This window comes from Eurypyga helias, unplaced genomic scaffold (genome assembly GCF_000690775.1).
Source record: "Eurypyga helias isolate BGI_N326 unplaced genomic scaffold, ASM69077v1 scaffold32601, whole genome shotgun sequence".
Classification (NCBI taxonomy): Eukaryota; Metazoa; Chordata; class Aves; order Eurypygiformes; family Eurypygidae; genus Eurypyga; species Eurypyga helias.
This window is the reverse complement of record NW_010229461.1, coordinates 43,159-63,271: the sequence shown is the minus strand read 5'-3', so window position 1 is coordinate 63,271 and position 20,113 is coordinate 43,159. Positions and strand designations below refer to the sequence as shown.

At 39.9% G+C, this 20,113-nt stretch overlaps 1 protein-coding gene across 1 annotated transcript; it reads left to right on the top strand.

Moving 5' to 3' along the window:
• The first annotated feature begins 1,092 nt into the window (after nucleotides 1-1,092).
• SLC25A40 (solute carrier family 25, member 40) lies at nucleotides 1,093-17,663 on the top strand. The gene is made up of 10 exons (XM_010160416.1): nucleotides 1,093-1,184; nucleotides 2,577-2,638; nucleotides 3,804-3,910; nucleotides 4,621-4,688; nucleotides 5,305-5,429; nucleotides 6,712-6,885; nucleotides 10,146-10,255; nucleotides 10,587-10,668; nucleotides 12,824-12,904; nucleotides 17,551-17,663. Exons 1-10 carry the CDS (start codon nucleotides 1,093-1,095, stop codon nucleotides 17,661-17,663), a joined length of 1,014 nt encoding a protein of 337 aa, XP_010158718.1.
• Nucleotides 17,664-20,113: the final 2,450 nt, after the last annotated feature.

The following is a 20,113-nucleotide window of genomic DNA, read 5'->3' as shown; positions in this document are numbered from 1 at the left end:
CCGGAGGCTGGGACTGGGCCTGGCTGGGCAGAAGGCGCTGCCTCCGGCGGTCACGGCCCGGTTGCTGCATCGCATGAGATTCTGCAAAGGGGGTTTGTTGCAAGTTAAAAAATACATTAAAAAAAGACAACTGTCCCGAAATCATGTTGACAGCATCTGGGAGGTGAATCTTGTTTCTGCAGCTTGATCTTTCTAGTATTATATTTGAAACCAAATACATATTTGCTGTTTTTATAGCAAAAACTGCAAACCCCATCATGTTCCCGTAGATCAAATGAAAAGCTGAGATCGGTGCAAACGAATGAAGTCGCGACTGCACTTAGGCGTGATACGCATTTTGAAAGACATGGCTTTATTTTAGCATTTTATGTCTTGACTTTTTTCGCTTCTGTCCTGACTAGTGACAGATACTGGGAATATATAAGCTCCATACTTGTAGATCCTGTGAGTGCATTCCTAAGGTATTGTAACTTTGCCTGTGCAGACATACGGCAGACATTATTCAAAGAATTAATATTTAACGGTAGCATGAATACTAGTGAGTTCATGAATACTAGTGAGTTCATTGCACGAGGAGCCTGCCAGGGTATATAGTCATCACTAGTAGGCTGTGGCTGTTGGATCAACCACGAGACCTCTCTGGATTTTCTCACAGGAGTGACGGGAAGCAAGAGGAAGGCTAGATGAATTATTCAGCTGTGCTACCATTTATAGGCCGCAGGCTGGGAATTTATCTTTGTACAGATTATTTACATGCTCCTAAACCCTTTGTTGCAGCAAGAGGTAATACGTGTTAAATATTTAATGCAGTTTACAAAAAATAAAACATTGTAATTAATGTAAGAAGGATTTGGAAGATTTAGTCTCATTTAGAAAACTTAGATCACTTATAAAACATGGTGCAATTACTCTAATTTCAAAAAATTAGAGACATTTGTATACAAGTAGAAAATACATTATTGCTGCTTATACATAATGTATTAATGAAAATTTAAAGTGTTTTTTACTTTGATTTGTCTGTAAGTTTTGAACATGATCTTGCAATATGTTTTTCTGTTCCTTAACAGGTTTTTCTTCTACAGGAATAAAGCCATGGCTGGCATGAGTGACAGCAACTTAGATAAAACAACCATTATTCAGCAAGCAATAGCCTCTTGTTGTGGAGCTATAATTACATCATTGTTCGGTAAGGCAAACTACCAAGTTTGCAGAGAGAATCCTTGCAAAGTTATTACTCTTCAGTTTGACTCAACATGATATCTGCATATATAAATTTTCACAAATACATTTAACAAGGATGTTTTTGCCTAGTTTTCTCATAACTTTTTGTATTTTAACAAATGTACTTAATTGAAATCTTTCCCATTCCTGATAATCTTTAACTACTTCTGGAAGTAATTAACTTTTAATTTCTGTATCTTTTTTTCTTCCTGGTGTAATAATTCATTACTTTCTGCAAGAAACAATATTAATAATAAAAATTAATTTCCACACTTCCTGCTGCTTAAAAACGGATTTTAAATAAAAGTCTACTTTATAGTCGACACAAATCATGTAAGGCTGACCCCCATGAGATGTCCCCTTCATGTTACACTTAGTAGTAACATTCATTTATTCTGCTGTGATGTCTGTGATGAAGGCACTGTCAAAACCTTTTATTGGCAGGAGCAGATGGCCCTAAACCTTGCTTTTAAGGATAGCTTTTTCTTAGGCTTTTAAGCTTCTGGATGGTCTGTGGAATTCATCTTCTTCCTCATATTCAGCTTATACTTTGTATTTCAGTTATTTTTTGGCTTAAGCTAGCCTTTGGTTTTGACTTTTAACACTGCAGGGAAATGTGCAGTTTTCTAATGAATTATTTTTCCCCCACAAAATTTAAAAATTTTTACAAAATAGGATCTTAGCAGGAAAATTTCAAATTCATAGTCTTTCAAGTCTGTGTTTATATGATGTGTCCTGTGATGATAGGTAAAGTGGCAAGCAGGGGTACATCAGGTCTGTAGAACTCCTGAGATGGATTCCAAGTGTGTGTACCTAAGATTCTAGCACAGTATAAGGTGTTGGTATTTGCAACCTCAAGAGGTATAGGAAACCAGCTTCTTTTGGAAGAGGAAAGGAGCCACTCACACATGTGAGTGTGAGTGGCTAAAATGCTACTAGATGCCAGATTTTGAGCAACTGAATTGAGCTGCACATTTACATCCTACATTTAGATTAGGGAAATGTGAGCCAAGAATTCAACCTCCTGTTAGTCAAGAGAGGTGTCAATAGAGAGTTAAGGCATGACTCAGTGCCTGTGCACAGGACTGTGTTCAGTGAGACAAGTTCGAGACTATTTGACTTAGCCCCTAGCAGCCTCTTAGTAAGGTTGTAGGCCCTGTGTTATTCCTGTCAACTGTGTAGGTATTTTGGATACTTTAGAGACTCACTAGCTGCTTGTATGAAGGCAACTGAACCAAGCCCTCAGTCAGTATAGTAAGTCGGTATAAGGTTGTAGAAGTTCATGGTAAGACATCTGTACACTTTTGCATTTTCAGAGCATGTAGGGTGTTTCTAAATGACCTCTGTTTCATTTCCGTAACTCCTCTTGATGTTATCAAAACTCGACTGCAAGCCCAAAGCAATCCATTCTCCAAAGGTAAATAAATGAGTGATGGAGGACACAGTTTGCTTTTTTGCTGTTGTATTTAGCTGATGGTTATCATAGTGCTGAGCTACAGAATGTTATCGTTCGTTTCACAATAGTTATGTTTGTTTCTTCAGCTTAAGTGTGTGTGTGGGGAATCAACACATAAATATATACTGAAATTGCTAAAGGAAGAATGTATCAGTGAACAGACACGGTGCTAAAAGATCCCAGAAATACATAGCATTTTAAAGAGTTTTTTTCCTGTCTGTCTTAGTATTTTCATTGTGGTAGAAGGTACAACTGAGCTGAGTTTAAAACACCCAACCTATTAATAAATAACTAAATATTTCTTCAAAGGGCTTATGTGATCTGGATGCTATATCAAAGGTCACCTTCTCCAGAATCCATAGACTTTTGAAACAGACTAGTAAATCTTACTGAAGTCACTTGCCACTTGGGTTTTATATAGATGAAGACATTGAGTACTCAGAGATAGGCCGCTGATTCCTACTATTTAGTAGTAATTAATAACTGTGATTTAAAAGGGAAAGATTTGATGTCTAGTGTGCCGTGTTTTATGTGGACATGAATATTTGCAGTCACACTTCTGTAAGTCGGGAAAAATGCTTTTGCCTTCTGTCCTATTTTATTTAGTAAACTCAGAAATTTGAAAATCTGAAGCTCAAAGTATGTTTTTTAAATAGGTATATTTTATCAAACAGGTTCAAAGTACATGATGTAGAAGAAATTAAAAGCAAGTAGAGAGGATGATCTAGTATAAATAGTCTCACTTAAGATATAGCACCACCACTTGTAATGTGGATGCTGAGGCTACTTGATAAAAGATCTAAGTCTGAAAGATGTTCTCATAGTTACATACAGTAGTGACATTCAGGTCTTGCACTGTTTTCAGCCTTCAGCAGATGGTGGTATAACCTAAACACGTCTTCTGGAGCCTAGGAAGGCAGTTTCCTTTAGTCTGGCACTCTGAGGAGTACATTTGGTCTCTCTTTCCTTTTACCTGATTTGTCATCATCAACTTTCCAAGACTATTTTGCCCTTCTGTGTCTAACCAGATATAAATCTCTCTTGCCATAATATCCAATTTGAAATTGCTGCTGAATGAGAATAGTTTTATAAGCATTAACTATGTTCTTACACACTGTTTTATTAGGAAAGTGTTTTGTATACTCCAATGGCCTTATGGATCATATATGTGTTTGTGAGAATGGGGACAGCAAAGCATGGTATAAAAAACCTGGGCATTTCAAAGGGACGTTGGTAAGAACATTTTACATTTATATAGAACTGTACACTGAAAACATTTTTAAGTGGCATAATCCATCAAATACCACCCTCTTCCCCCAAATGTTTAAAAAATTAGGTATCCTAATATCAGGGAGTTTGTCTTTCTGATGGTGATTTCAGTTGAATGATGTTCAAGGTTTAGTGTTCCTCTGCTGTCCGTGGTCTGGGAATATATGGGGCAGCTGTGATATTAATTGTAAGCTTCCAATATATACATTGCACATCCCTTGTGACATTGTTGTCAGAGAAAGCAAGTATTGAAGAATCATTGAGAGTTAATTTGCTATTTCATGCCTAGAACTCTTGTTATGCATTAAAAAAATATTTTAGTGGCTTATTTTGGGGAAATTACACAAGGTGCTGCTGTGCTGTGTTAGTTCTGAAAATAACTTATTCAAAGGGCTGTCAGTTACTGATAAAAACTTACTGCATTGGTATTCTAGGGAAGGCAGGAAATTCTTAACTTCAATCACACAACTATTTCTCTTCTGCTCAGTGAAACTATTTGTGTGATTAAATATGATAGCCAGCGTAAACAGTTAGAAAATTGGGATCTTACAATCGTGAGCCATTTTAGAAACATGCTTTTTAATGCATTAATTTTGTGTTCTGACAGATAAAATATATTACTGAGTACAAAAATTTGTAGGTGATAATTGCTCTTTGCCTGGTTGTATTTTTAGGATGCATTTGTGAAAATTATTCAGACAGAGGGAATTAAATCACTGTGGAGTGGACTTCCCCCAACACTGTAAGTTAACTTTTTTTTTTTGTTCTAGTAACATGTTATGAATTATCATTAAAAAAAATCACTCCATTATTTAGACAAATTAGTATGTTTATTTCTAAGTGATTTAAAAAATTTAGTCAATTCTGAAGTTACAGGTAATGTTATAATCAGTTATATAAGCTTATATTTACTCATCCCACATTGTTTTTTGAGTAATGAGAATTGTAAGTGTTGATTAAGGTAGAGAAAATACTCTCTGATTATTAAATGAATAAAAATGTCAGGTTAGTCGCTACTTCTGTAATGTTTTGCTTGGTTGCTTCATATTCAGATCTTTCAACTCCATTCCTTTATCAAAATGGTGCTGAAGCTGATATGAAGTAAATTTTGACTGAGATAATCCACCATCTTGTTCTTTACAGTTTTTCCTAATGAAATGGAAAACTGGGAAAATTGTGGATTTGAAACTCTGAACCAGAGGCAGTGATCAAAGCACGGGATTACTGCTTTTTCTTTTTCCATAACACACAGCTGGAGATTTAACTTTCCTTATTTAATCAAAATATCCATACAATATGGTTGGCTTTATGCTCCTGCTTTCCTTGTATTGATTTAGATTCCCTCTCTTACATTTTAGAATAATGGCACTCCCTACCACAGTAATCTATTTTACCTGCTATGACCAGCTGAGTGAAGCTCTGAAATCTAGACTAGGAAAGGACAATGAGCACATTCCAGTTCTTGCAGGTTCCTTAAGCAGATGTAAGTTGTCATCTGTTTAAATAGAAAACGGAAATGAAATGTCTATATGCTGTTTTCTTGGTTTTGTTTTGTTGTTCTGTTTTTAAAGTAAATTTGCTGTGGCTTTAAATGAGGGATAATATTACGTGGAGCTGGGCATAGGCAGGAATACTGTAATTACTCAGGATTTCTTGGGCAACATAACCCTCTAGCCTGGAATAATGTGATTTATTTTTGCTGTTATGCTTTCCCTATGTTTGTAATTTGTTCAAAATTTTATATTTCTAGACTTCTACCAAGGACTGTTTAATTTAAGACTGTTCTGTCGTGAATCTAATAATAAACATAATTATTTTCTATAATGGAAGCTACATAGGTAATTACAAGGAAAATGAAAATTTGACTCGTACAGGTTTTACTGCTATATGATGTAAAGGGGACCGAATTTCTTTTCATATGTTCTCACTTTTGTTTATCCTTTTCTTCATCTCTTTTTGTAGAAGTAGCTCAGGTCATCTATTTTTGGACTTTCTGCCAAGACTCTGAGGATGTAGTTCCATATTGTACTTGTGACAGCTATGAGGGTGACTGGAAGACTAGTGTACATTTTTCTGTGGTGATGTGGCAAATTGCTCTTATTAGGCTGCTCCAGATTTTAAAGTCACACATCAAAGAAACCTTATCCCAGCAAGAGGAGAAATGTTCTTGGATCTACCAAAATCGTTAAAGCCTATGACATGTGTGATGGGAGCTTGTTAGCAAGTGGTGACTCACTGATCTTTTCACCAGATGTGAGAGAGTTACTTTATCAGATACAGATTGCCTGCTAAATAGTCTTCATAGTTTAAGTTAAGAATAGCAAAGATGCTTAGAAATCAAGAAATCTTAATCTCCAACCATTGTTCTTGTCCTTAACAAAAAAAAACAAACCCCAAGATCACTTTCTTCAAGTAACATTTAAAAATAGCAATTAGTAAAAAATTAATCTTTATAAGTGCTTGAAACTTTCAGCCTATTTATGTAATAAATCTGAAAATGAGGATTCTTAGTATGTTATGTGGACTATAACATACCAGTATTGAAAAACAGTAGGAAGCTTGTGTGCCCAGAAAGTTTAGGTACTGTGAATGGATATGGTATTCTTATCTGGAAAGGAAACTTATTTTGGGAATTATTTTAAGGAAAATGAGAGGGTTTAAATGAATCAGATACATAAATCAAGGTGAGACCCGACTTAAATCTTCAGGAAATATGACTAGTAAATGTTGATTTGGAAAAAAGCCCATATTTTTCTGATTTGCAGTTGGTTCAGTTACCGTAGTGAGCCCCCTGGAGCTGATCAGGACTAGAATGCAGTACCGCAAGTTGTCCTACAAGCAGCTGTACACGTGCATCAGCAGTAAAGTGGCAGCAGATGGGTGGTTGTCCCTGTGGAGGGGCTGGAGTTCTACTGTCCTGAGAGATGTACCTTTCTCAGGTAGGGTTTCTTTTCCGTGCATTTGTGTTATGTCAGAAGATCTGTTTATGCATAACACTCCTAGACTTCTTCTGTGTTGTTAGGTAATTTTAATGGGTAGCTTTGCTTTAAGAATGACTGAGATTTACTTGTTCTCTTTTGGGTGTTTTTGTTTAGAAATTCTTCGAGGACCTGATTTTTTCCCCCCACTTTGTTTATGGATACCATCTGGGATTCATTGTTACATTCCCTTTCTCTATTCTTAGACTGTTTCTTCCCATGTTTAGCTGATGCAATGACTGTTTCTGAAGACTTTCAGTAGGAAATTTTCTTTGTGTTAGGTGTAGTGGCTATTTCCTTATAGAGAAACATGCTGCATCTAAGTGTTCAGATGCTTCATTTTGAAAATAAGTTCAGAGAGAGAGTGACACAGTAGTGTCTTCGGGTGTTTGTGTTGTCCAAATCAATTAGTTGGTATAACTGCTCCCAAAACCATGGAGCTGAGGGCACCTCTCACTAGCAAAGATTCAAAGCTGGACGTCGAGAAGAAAAAATCTGATACAGAGCATAACTAGTCGTAGGGCTGTTCCTTAAGATAACTGGGACAGAAGATAATGCATTATGCCTTTTTGATAGAGCTCTGCTATGCCATGAGCTAGAGAGGAGACTGCTAAAGCACTTGTAAATGCCAGTGATGAATGCCCCCATCTCTTGGAGGCCCGTTTTTGTCAGATCATCAGGCATCAATTGTCCTTTGGATAGTACCAGGAAAAAGACCTTTGAAAACCTTGTGCTGGCACAGAAAAATGCTTCAAACCTAGTTTTGGAGACAGCAGGTCAAAAACTTCAAGGTTTCTTTGTCTTTGTTCTCCTAATTAGTACTGAAGATAATCTGACATTTAATTTAGTTTGTGGTTCCAAACAGTTTATTGAACCAGTCTTTGGTCTGGACTGCTACGGGATTTGAGCACATTTAGATGTGCACCTGGAGTAATTTTTCAATTGGCTGTGAACCAAACCAATGCATGGTATGTGGAGGTGATTAGAATATTTGGTTAAAAATGCACTCAGCAGTTAAGTGAGTTAACACAGAACTAAGTTATTTCAGCCGTTTTATTTTCACAATGAACAATACTCAGTTTTCTTTCACTTTGCTACTGCTAGGTGTTAAAAGATTGTATTTCTTGCTTAGGGATCCTGTTGATGGGACTCAATTTAGCCCTCTGTGACAGGGAAGGATTCTGAGCCTATGGAAACGTGCCTTCTATAAGGCTGAAGATAACTGTGAGAATTCATGTGAACTTTTTGCCCAAAGTGCTTCCTATTCAATATTTATCTTTCAACTTACTTGGTTTTCTTCTCTGCCAAATGCATCTTTCTCTTAGGCTGTTCTGCTAAGCTTTGTAAGGGGATTCTGCAATTCTTCATCCAGTTTCTAGTCTGACTTCAAGTAGAAACTCCTGTTCTCTTACTGATTTTTGTCGGTTGCAATATGCCAGGAGATCTTCCTTCCCTCTGCTGCTTTTAACAGAGTGGGAGGATCAGAGGACTGTGAGGGAGTCCACAAGGAAGAGGGCACTAAGGTGATCTGTGTGTGCTTTTCAGCCTTTTCAGATTCTTGTGTCCTGCCTGCTGTCCCTCCATTGGTTCAAAACCACCCTCATTCTCAGTCTCCACAGTGCTCTGGCATTTCCTTCACATCCTGCAGGCACTTGCTGTGCCCTGTACTTCCTGGGCATCCTGTACTTGCTGTGCCCTGTACATCGTGGGGTGCTGGAAAGGTAGAGGCACGGGTGAACAGGCATCTGCTGCCTTACAGAGCCAGAAGTGAGCAAGCAGTTAGATGCACGAGTAAAGGAAAATGTATTTAAAAAATAAAAATAAATCTCAGAGTGTTTAATGCAGCCTAATACCATTCCAAATATGTTTTCTGACTATTTTTTCCTTAAAAATACTCTATGCAATGAAGATATGCTCCCTTAATACCTTCAGTCTTTGGTCTTCTGTTTGAGTGATGCCCCAATAGCACCATCTTTTCTGATATTTGTACAGCACAGGCTGCGTCTTTGCTGCAGTTAGCTCAAGTTAGCTTTTTCTAGAGGAATTAAAATCAGTGTAACAATTTGTATTGAGAAAGAAGGTCCTATGTGGAAGCAGTCAGGCAGCTCTGCACGATTAGAATCTCACCGTTACTAGTCCAGGTGTGAATGATAAGCTGCAAGCACGTGCCTTTGGAGGCTAGCTGGACTGAATAGAACTTAATGTTTTATTCTTATAGTTATTATTATTTATAAACTAAATGTTTACAAGCATAAGCATTGGGTTAACAGTAACACTTGAGTCATTCTTTAAGCAGTGTTGCAGAGAATATAAACATAAAAGGTATACAGGGAAGGGAGTCCTGCAGGTGCTTAGGAGAAGGTTTGGGTTTAGATAATTTATATTAAATTAAGGTTTTGAAACATTTTAATAGTAGGTTTTCCTCAAATCCTGAGAATGCCTTCTGAGATACTGCCTCCATTTAGTTTTGCAAAATGCTGGAGGTCAGGCATATGTGCTGGTCGTCTCCAGGGCAGGAAAAGCCCTCGACATTTCTGTGCTGGCACAACCTCTGGAACCGAGGTCTGAGTGAGGCGCAGTGATTTTTTCAGGATATGCAACCATCATTTGCAGCATTTATTTGACCAGCTGCCACAAGGAGTCACTCTGTAACTCAGCCCGGTAGCACATGGTTTGAAGAGTTTTAGTTAAAATGTAGAAAAAGTTCAGTTTAGTTCAGGAGACAAAACCAGAAACAGATGTTATTCCTAAAAGATGTTTGTCAGGCTTGCCTTTGACAGTCCTCACAGAGCAATTCCCCACTTAGTAGTTCCAGAGAGCAAAATCTTATTCCTTGGTTCTCTCAGAATTAAATTTTGCGCTCTGTCCCCCAGAAGAACATGAGGCAGTCCTGAGCAACCTTTCATTTTGTATGCAGCATGTTACTATAGAATTTGTGAGATGTAAGAAATGTGTGAAATATGCCTGAAAACATAGCAACTAATTAAAAGCCTACAGTTTGATTTATGTTAAGTTGAATTTAAAAAAATCTGTTATGTGAGTTCTGTAGTGCTTGGGTTAGATTGTATTAAGGTAGGAGTGACTTTATTTAGCTTTCATCTCTTTTTTTCTTTCTGCTCCTGGTGCCACAGTAGAATGCTTAAATCTCTACTTGATAGAAGAATTTCTGTATTTGACATACAGATGTGTTGTGATGCAAGTTTACTTTTTTATAACTACAGCAATGTACTGGTATAATTATGAACGTTTCAAGAGGATGATGTGCAAGGAAGTTGGTGCACGTGAACCAACGTTTTTTATTGCTTTTACTTCAGGAGCAGCATCTGGCTCTGTAAGTATATATTTTTGTTTCTGGTCCTACTCTTTATTACTATCACTAATAAACTATTTAAAAGAGGTATGATTTTACATGATTCTCAGAAAGGGTGTATGTTGTGGGGTGCATCTGTTTAAACACACGCAGACCGGCGTTCAAGCTGATGAGGTATAGCTGAATAAATTACAGGGCTCTGAAATACAGGACTTTTAATAATATCAGGCAGCTGGAATATCAAATCTGGTTTTGTGAGCACTTCAATTAAAAAAATAATTTAATTTAAAAACATTAATTAAGTTTTAATTGGTTTTGTTCTAACATTAAAACTGATTTCTTTTCCTGGTAGATTGCAGCTGTTGTAACTCTGCCATTTGATGTAGTGAAAACACATAGGCAGACTGAGCTTTGGGAGAGTGAGACCTTAAAAAGTAAGTTGCTGGTAAGGAGAAGAAAAACCCATAATGTTTTGAAAAATAAAATGTAGTGTTTGAGTATATAGACTTTTGGTAAGAATTTTAAATGTTTGTCTCTTCTCTAAAGTTTATCTAAAAATTCTATCATTAAGGACTTTTTTCTTCTCCAGTTTGTAACCTCTTGTAGGATACTTTTTATCTCCTAGGATAAATAGAATAGTTCATTAATGGCCTGGAGGGGAGAAATGGTGTGAGTTCAGTATCATTTGGGTTAATTAGATGGTGTAAAATATAAACAAAAATATCTGGAGCTATTACGTTTAGGCAAACAAATTGCTCATTTTTTATGCCTTTAAGTAAGTTATATTTAAATAGGCAAAAATTTAATTTCTTATAAAATATTGAGTTGAACAGCAATCTATTGAAAAACACTTTTGAGTTGATAAAAATAACATGATGAAATGGTTGAACATTCACTACCACTTGCTCCTTCGTAACGATAGTCTTCTGTTAAATGTTATGCTAGAGAGAAAAAGCACTTTGCTTACCTTCTTTTTGTGTGATTTCAAAGAAGTTTTTTTAAGGGCATATTAGTGGATATCCTAACAGCTTTAAAGGATGAAAGAGGAAGGACATTTCCTTTTTGTTCTGTGTTCAGGTGAGCACCACTGTGTTTTATACAGTTCAAGTTGTATATAAAAACTTACTTTTCTGTTGCTTGGGACCTGGACCAGTGAGGGAATTTTCATTAACTCAAATAAATGTTAGATCATGGCTTTAAGATTACAGACCAGTAAAAAGGCTGAGAAACTAATCTGAAGGCCCTAGTACAGAAAGATAAGAACTTAGTGCTTGCTTTTTGCCATGAGGTTTCATCCTCTCTGGTAAATTATTTTTTTCTGGTATACTACTTGAAAAAACGTATTTATGTTTCACTGCAGAACAGACAAAGATGAAGTATTTAAATAGTTCTAGTGTTTCAATTCTTCCCTTGTGCTGATTAGTATAAGAATTCATTGCTAACAGCACTTTGAATCACAGGTAGTTACCATACATTTATTAGGCTGATATTAAGTAGATTAATATATAGATAACCATAATGAAATTGTAAATATAATTTGTATTAGTTTTATTCTTTCTAAATTGAGTTGCTGTTCGAGTTGGACACTGACTACGCAGCTGCATATTGTCTCTCTGTGGCTGCAAAAATGTTTCATTGCTAACAGCACTTTGAATCACAGGTAGTTACCATACATTTATTAGGCTGATATTAAGTAGATTAATATATAGATAACCATAATGAAATTGTAAATATAATTTGTATTAGTTTTATTCTTTCTAAATTGAGTTGCTGTTCGAGTTGGACACTGACTACGCAGCTGCATATTGTCTCTCTGTGGCTGCAAAAATGTTTTGGTTTTTTTTTGCTGAATGTATTCTATGAAACTTTTAACTTGCATCTAGAAAAACATTTCTTAGCCGCTTTCATGTTACAATCAATGAAATCAGCATGTGCGGAGCAAAATAACACCAAGAACTTCCTCCATTTAGAACAGTTGCACATGTCTGCAATGCAGGTTCCTTCTTGACGCTGTTGCAGTTAGGCTGCTTGTGGCATGTGATGTAGCTCTACAAGGGACAGTGATCCACATCTCCTAGACCTATATGTTCCCAAACTTAGTTATAAATTTAGGGGGGATTTGATGTTTGTAAACTTCGACGTAAGATGTAGTATCCTAGCTTAATTATTCGATTCATTCTTACGATAACAAGTCTCAAAACGTACCTTTAGGTTCAGTTTACCATAAAGGCAAGTTCTTGGTTAAAAATCTGAATAGTGATGATCTTTTAGCTGCACGTACAAAGTGACATGGAGAGGGACTGGCTCGTTTGAAAGATAGTTGACTTGTTTCAACTGTATCAGTTACTCTAGTAAGGTATGTGGTCTCTCTTCATATGTCTTACTCCAGGTCATGTCATGCTGTTCTAACTTGAGTGTTGTATGAATTTGCATACTGTATGAAAATCCTGTATAAATATTATGGATAAAATTAACGTAAAATGAATTAAACCTAATAATTACGTCTGTGACTGTCTCTGATTTCTAAAAATATTCCTTTGTGGCACTGTATGTATTGCTTAATTCGCTGTTTTCTTGTGCTGTATTGAGTTCCACAGAGGGACGGTTCTTCAACCTGGGCAGTTATGAGGAAAATTGTCGCTAAAAATGGGATTACTGGATTATTTGCTGGTAAATCTTTTGATGTTTTTCGCAAAAAACTCAGACTAGAGAAAAAGTTTTTGAATCAGCAACAAGTGATCATAGATGTTAACATGCATGGGTTCTGTAATATTTCCATCTCTGGGAACGCTGTCCGTTATGCAATAGTTTGCATGTGTAGAGCGACAGACGTGCATAGATACAGAGAGAATTTTGTTGATCTCTTCACAAGTTACTAAGTTACAGCTGTGCAAGATGGACATGATTTATTTAAAAAATAGAGGGATGGGGCTTGGCAGATACGGCTGTATTGGCAATTAAAAATGGTGGGAAAAGGTTCAGTTCAGGAAATATTTTTTTGTCCAATTTAAATAATTTGTTGATTTCTTAAACTGTAGCTCTTGGATTTTTTTTCAGAAAGAATTGGTACAAAGGAAATTTAATGGATTGTAGGTTTGGAAGGTACAGTATGGAGGTGTTTGTAGACTGAGCTGGTTTTTGGTCCAGTACTAAAAATTTCCAAACCATCAGTACTTACTGCACCACCTATATTTAGGAATAGCCATCCTAATTTTTGTTCTTCGTCTCATACTAGTGTCTGTATTCTACTTCTTTTGATTCTTTCTGTCTCAGTAACAGAGTTTAAGCTTCAGCAGTATTTTCCTGTCTCCCGTCTTAGTCTTTGAAGAAGGTGCGTTACTGAAAACCCAAGAAGTCTTGAGTATGGAGTAGATATTTTGAAGTAGAATTAACACAGTAAAATAGTCTTACTGTCTGGAAGAATACTGGCCTCAGGATACAGATCTCATCTATCCTATGACCTATCCTATGATTTTAAGTTGGACTTCAGTGCAGTTTAATTTAGAGAGGACTGGAAGATACAGCAATTATATTAGTATTTGTTTGTTTGCTAGATGGGACTAATTATGTTGAATACTGTGTAATATTTGGGACATTCAAGGTCATGCAACAGCTATTCCCCAGTAATCTTACCCTTTACGTTTTCTATTAAATGAGAAACATGATTTAAAATATTTGGTAAATATTTATGTTTAAACAGATGGAGAAATGCAATTTTGATGATTTAATGAGTTCTGAATGAGTCAAGAGTTTTTAAATTGTACTTATACATTATCTGTTGTGTACACATCACTGAGCCTGTCGAGGGACTACTGCTGCCCAGCTGTGTCCAGCGTTCAGCACATCCGGACATAGCGTAGAATGTAGCTGGTGTGGGTTTGGTTCCGCTGAGGCATCCAGCAGGGCAGAATGTCACTGTTCAGACCCCATTTATCTGTGTAATTCCTTGATGTATTTTACTTTTTTTCTTGCATGGACTGTCTTAAAGATTGTCTTTTAGTCTTTTTGATAGTTTTGGCAGAGATCACTTTTTAGCCCTGAACTACACGCAATAGTTGCTTCTACTGCTGACCAGCAGAGATGTATCCCTGACCATTATAAGATATCTTGACTATTTAAACTCCGCATATTTATACAACAGCAAAGAAACCCCCAGGAATACCTTCTGTGTCTTTTTCAAATCCTGGCAGCTCTCTGAAAGCAGTGAGCCCTACCTAATCGTATGACCTACTTCTTGCTACTAACTCAAAACCTCTAGCAACGAAGCTGGCCAGAGGTCCAGCAGGAAATGTTTCCTCCTTATTTTCATTGTTATGGCTCAGTTGTAAGAGGACTTGATGGCATCAAGGAGTGATCACAGAGACTTCTGAGATCTCGTGAGGCTTGTGAATGTCTTCTCCACTGCATAATCAAACTGTCCTGGCTGGAACAGGGGCTTTGTGCACTGGCAAGTGTGACATGAGACAAGAAAACTGATATCCCAGCATTGGAGCAAAAGGCCCTCACTGTTACCTCATCCCGAAGCTGAGGATTTCTTTTAATTCTTAAGATCTTTCAGGGATTTTCCACTTCTGCAGTTGCCAGAAAGAACTGACTACCTTATGAGATAATCACTAGTCCTTTCAGTAATTCATGGTGGATTTAGCCAGATCCCAGAATATTCTCTTGGAGAATGATACGGAATTTTTTTTTCACAGATCTGTAGATATTTGGCAGCAGCTATCATGTATCCTGCTGGATTTCTGGCAGAGGTTTCTACTTGGCATGCTCTGTCAAACAAAACAGGAAGAAAAGATTGGGTTTCCCAAAAATGGGAGTTCTCTCGTTTCCAGCTTCACCTGACAGTCCAGATGGATATTCAGAGTGTGAATGTTCAAGCTGATTACATGTCCTCAAGAATTCTAGAAACTGGTTCGCATCCTTTTGCGAAGAACTACTTTCTTTCATTGAACAGAAGCAAATCTTTGCCTGGAGGTGCGATTTGCCTTTGTTGAATATGTACACTCAGGTAGTTCTGTCAATAATTTACTAGCCCAAGTATTGCCAGACTAAAACAGTATCATTTCTGAACTGAACTGTTTTTAAAGTGTTTTGCTTTTGAATATCCCAGTCCCTGTGTATGGCAACTGGAGATTGGAAATTCAACCTTAAATGTATATGAAGTGCTCACAGTCACAGAGTCGTCTTGGCTTCCCATGTGTCCACCTCAGGATGCTCATCTCCCAGCTGCCCTAAGCCTTCCTACCTCCCCATGCTTGTAGTTCCGTTCCCCCATGACCTCTTCCCCGGCTGTAGGGGAAGGGACTCCTGGGTCTCTCTGTCTTCAGGAGGTCTACCCGGTGGGCGAGGTCACTGCTGTCCTGCTCTGCGGGGTGGCTGTTGTTGCCATGCACGGAGTCCTTCATAAGGCACATGTTATCACGTGTACCTCTGGCAGCCTAAGGGGGAAATGACAAGATACTGAGATTGAAATGGCTTTGAGATAAAAGCCCATAGTAGTTTATGCTTAAATCAGAGAATCATAGAATGGTTTGGGTTGGAAAGGACCTTAAAGACCATCTAGTTCCAACCCCCCTGCCATAGGCAGGGACACCTTCCACTAGACCAGGTTGCTCCAAGCCTCATCCAGCCTGGCCTTGAACACTTCCAGGGTTGGGGCATCCCCAGCTTCTCTGGGCAACCCGTGCCAGTGCCTCACCACGCTCTCCGTGAAGACCTTGTTCCTGATATCTAATCTAACCCTCCCCACTTTCAATTTAAACCCGTTACCCCTTGTCCTGTCACTACAGACCCTTGTTAAGAAGTCCCCTCCCAGCTTCCTTGTAGCCCCTTCAGGCACTGGAAGCTGCTGTAAGGGCTCCACGGAGCCCTCTCTTCTCCAGGCTGAACTCCCTCCCAACTCTCTCAGTCTGTCCCCATAGCAGAGGTGCTCTAGCCCTCTGAGCATCTTTGTGGCCTTCTCTAGACTCACTCCAACCGGTCTATATCCTTCTGATGTTGAGTGCCCCAGAGCTAGACGCAGCACTCCAGGTGGGGGCTCATGAGAGCAGAGTAGAGGGGGAGAATCCCCTCCCTCGACCTGCTGGGCACGCTTCTGGCCAAATGAACAACTGCAAGACATTCCAAACCCAGGATCCTTACCAGTATTGACAGCACTGCCTTGGTTCTTTGGGTTTCCCTGTGGGAATGGCTACACGCTTGGCTGAAGAGTTGCGAGACTTGGGTTTGCTGAAAGACATTAAGTTCCTATACTTGCCATACAGGGAAGATGTAGCTGCGTAACAGGATTTGCCTACTTCAGGGCACTGATGCCAGCAGAACGCAAGGCACCACAAAGTATCAACATTTTTAGACATTTAGGGTGGAATTTAGCTCACAGATCAGGATACCTACATTTAGGTCTTGACACATGAGTAATGGAGCGTAGAGATCTTCCCTTGATCAGCTGCAATCTCAGTTCAGTCACCCACATGTAGGTGAGACGACTTGGGGGTATAATGCTTGATTTCCTGCTATTACTGTTCCTATGGAAAATGTGTCCCTTAGGTAACGCATCAGCTGCCCTGGCTCCACGCAGATGTATGCGTGTTTCAAGAGGAAGTAGATGCGTGTGTGCAGACAAGTGGATTCAGCCTCGTTTTCCTACCTCCAGGCAGACCCAATCCCTTTCTGAACTCCACTGAGGAGTTCACACTTGGTCGTGATGGGAGACATTTGACGCCTGAGTTCTACCGTTCGCCCGTGTGACCTGTACCCCTCCGTTGTCGCGCAGGTGCTGTAGGTCTTGGGAGGTAGTGGCAGGGGGTCAGGCTTTTTACTTAACCGCTGGCTTGAAGGGCTGAGGCACACACCTGCAGCGGAGGGTACAGCCCAGCATGGTACTTCAGCCCTTTCCTCCCCAGCTTCATCCGTTTCAGGATTCAGTGCTGACCTGGACCCCTGTTGTCCCACCTGAGAGATCTCTGCCTGTCCCACACGGGCAGCAAGTTGGTGCTGCCCCTTTGGGGAGGGCACAGTGCACCCCCAGGGCCACCTTTTCTCTGCTGGAGCAGGTCAAGGTGCTCCACCTCCGTGGAGGGAGCGAGGGGCAGGGACACCAGGGACCTGAGGCAGGGCGCCATAGGTGAGGGCACCAGGTGGTTACCATGGTGATACCCGCAGCCAGTAATTGCAGTATTTTGAGGAAGGTGGGCAGGTAGAATCCCAGTTCTACACGACACACTGCGGTATCAGCACATTACAGCCGCTAAATGGGACTGTGGTGCTTCAGTCTGGAAACAAGCGGTAACGAACACTTTCCTTTCTCTTTCGGGCAGGTATCATTCCACGGCTGTTTAAAGTCGCTCCTGCTTGTGCCGTAATGATCAGCACATACGAGTACGGGAAGTCTTTCTTTTCTCATTTAAACGAAATGAACCAACGTCCTTAGTTCCCCCTCAGCTGGTTGGGTCGTGTCAAAAGATACGGTGAAATGTATTGTGCCAAATTTAAATCTCGAATTCCCCGTGAATTTCTGCCATTACATTTGGTAACTAGGTACAGCTTCCTCGTGAACCAGTCAAAAAAGGATGAATCCACTTTTTTCTTAAGACTAAGAAAGTACACGCGACCCTTCAACTATCACTGAAGAGTTTGACTTCTCTTCTCTGCCTGTTCTTCAGTAGTGATTAAAAGGGGAAAAAGTGGAGGCTGGGCAGAACAGTGAAGAATAACCACTGCCACTCTGTTAATGTTCAGTCTGACTGGGTGTGTTTGGTGGTATTTAAAATGATGTTTGGAAAGTATTTTGGGCTTTCACCAGTGCGGTGTGATTGTTCCTCCATAAGGAGGTGGATATAGAATGAATTAATAAAGGCTTATCTACTCTCACTTAATAAGTGGTTAATTCTGTGTGTTTGTTAGTTGCAGCTCTGTACTTTACGTAAATGCATGTTGTAAAATAGGCTTTGGCTTCTTCTAAGGTTTATTTCAAATGAAAAGTGCTTTAGGTCAAAGTGGGAAGAGCACGCTGCGCTCAGTAGAAACCCAGAGACCGTGGGGAACACGTTGATTGGGGCTGCAGCAACTTTCTAGTTTAAGGTAGAACTCTAAGAAACGAAAGCACGGCCTGGCGCGGGAGACAGCCGTTCCCTCCCTTCTGGAGGACATATTTTTGGGGGGTGCAAGCTGTCACTGTCACAGAGCTCCAAGGCAGGGCCAGGCTCCCTGCTGGGAGCATTCCCCGTAGGCGGTTTGTACGGCGTCACCTGGGTTTGAAGGCCAAGTTTCTGGCGCAAAGCCGAGGGGGTTCGTGCCAGTCTGCCTCAGCCGCGCGTGTGTCTGGAGGCCAGAGTGCATCGGGCGTACGCTAGAGACGCAGCTGCTGTCTGCTGTGCACACACGCCGTGAACAGTTGCGACGTCTCCCTTGCCCGCCGGCGCTCGACTCACCGAATCAGAGGAGGGTCATCTGTGTGATTTTGAAATAATTTCTTACCTGCCCTGGTGCCATCCCTTCTTTCACGCCTTTGCAATCAAGTGGTTGAATTTTGTTATCTGCGTATTTTAACAAGGGGGCGTGCCGGTACAACCGCACCTCAGTAGTCGGGTCAGTTAAGGCACCAACTTTTGGGTTGTGCTTTCGCCAAGAAACGGGCTTCAGTCCTGTTCCACTGTGCCGAAGGAATTCCAGCAGGGGTTTGGCTTTGGTGAAAGTTCATTACACATGGAAAAGTGCTCCGGTTGTAAAGACGCTCGGTACAAAGTTAGGGGTCCTGCCGCAGGCATTTGACACCTTCCCCTGTTGTGGCTCTCCAAGTAATTCTACACTACAACCTCAAAATAAGGCCTAGGAGAGAGGAACTAACAGCAGCAGATTTTGGACCACACAACGAAATAGGGCAACAAAAACAAGTCTCCCTGTCTGCAAGGAAAGAATCTGCCACAAGCTCAGTAATACTGGAGTTTGCCAAATGCTCTTATTTTATCCTGTGTGAAACAGAGACAACAACTAGTAATTAGCGATGATACAAAATGTTTAATTTACATGCAACATTTATGGGACGTCAAGGCAACAAAACATACAGTTTTGGCATTTTTTCAAAATTTTTTTTGAAAAATGACTGATGTTTGGAACTGAGGAAGACGCACACAGCTGATTTCCCACGCACAAAACGACACCCAGAAACTCACAGCGGTGTCAGAACACATAAAAGACTTCAGTGACATGACATATGAATGTCACGCCAGCAGCTCCACGAGAAGAGCCATCGGCGAACACGGCTGCAGATGATGATCATGGCCCCCTCCAAAATACTGATGCAGTGGGATGCAGAAGTGTTTCACAGTAAACAAGACCGATTAAATCGCTGTACCTCGATGCAGAACTTGTGGAACCCGGATTCCCTCACTGCACGTGTAGTAAAAACGCACCTCTAGTTTACAAATCAGTATTTAATAATGTTACTCAACTGCCATGAGAGAGCAGGTACTTAATGTGGTAACAAAACCCCTGGCTACATGAAGTAACGGACATGCTGACAGTGCATGAAAGGATTTACCGGTCAGCGTTTATTACGGAGAATTAAGAGGGCGGGTGCGTGAGGGCTTGGAAGAGACAAGGGCTGCTGGATTTTGCTACGCCGCTTTAAAAATCAGCATTACAAATGGCACCAGTAGTTGTTTGCTCGGCCATGGATGCAATGACCTCCAACACTGGGGAGGTGAGGAGATGTATCTGGAACCTCCTCCGGCTCAATCCAACAGCACGTTGAGCTCCAGGGATGCGTAGCCTCATACCTACAAAGGCTAAACATGTCCTGTAGCTTTTAGTAAAGGGAAGAGTGAATCCTCTCTCTTTCAAGCCCACCCCAAGATGAGCAGGTTATAGTAGTAGTGCCAA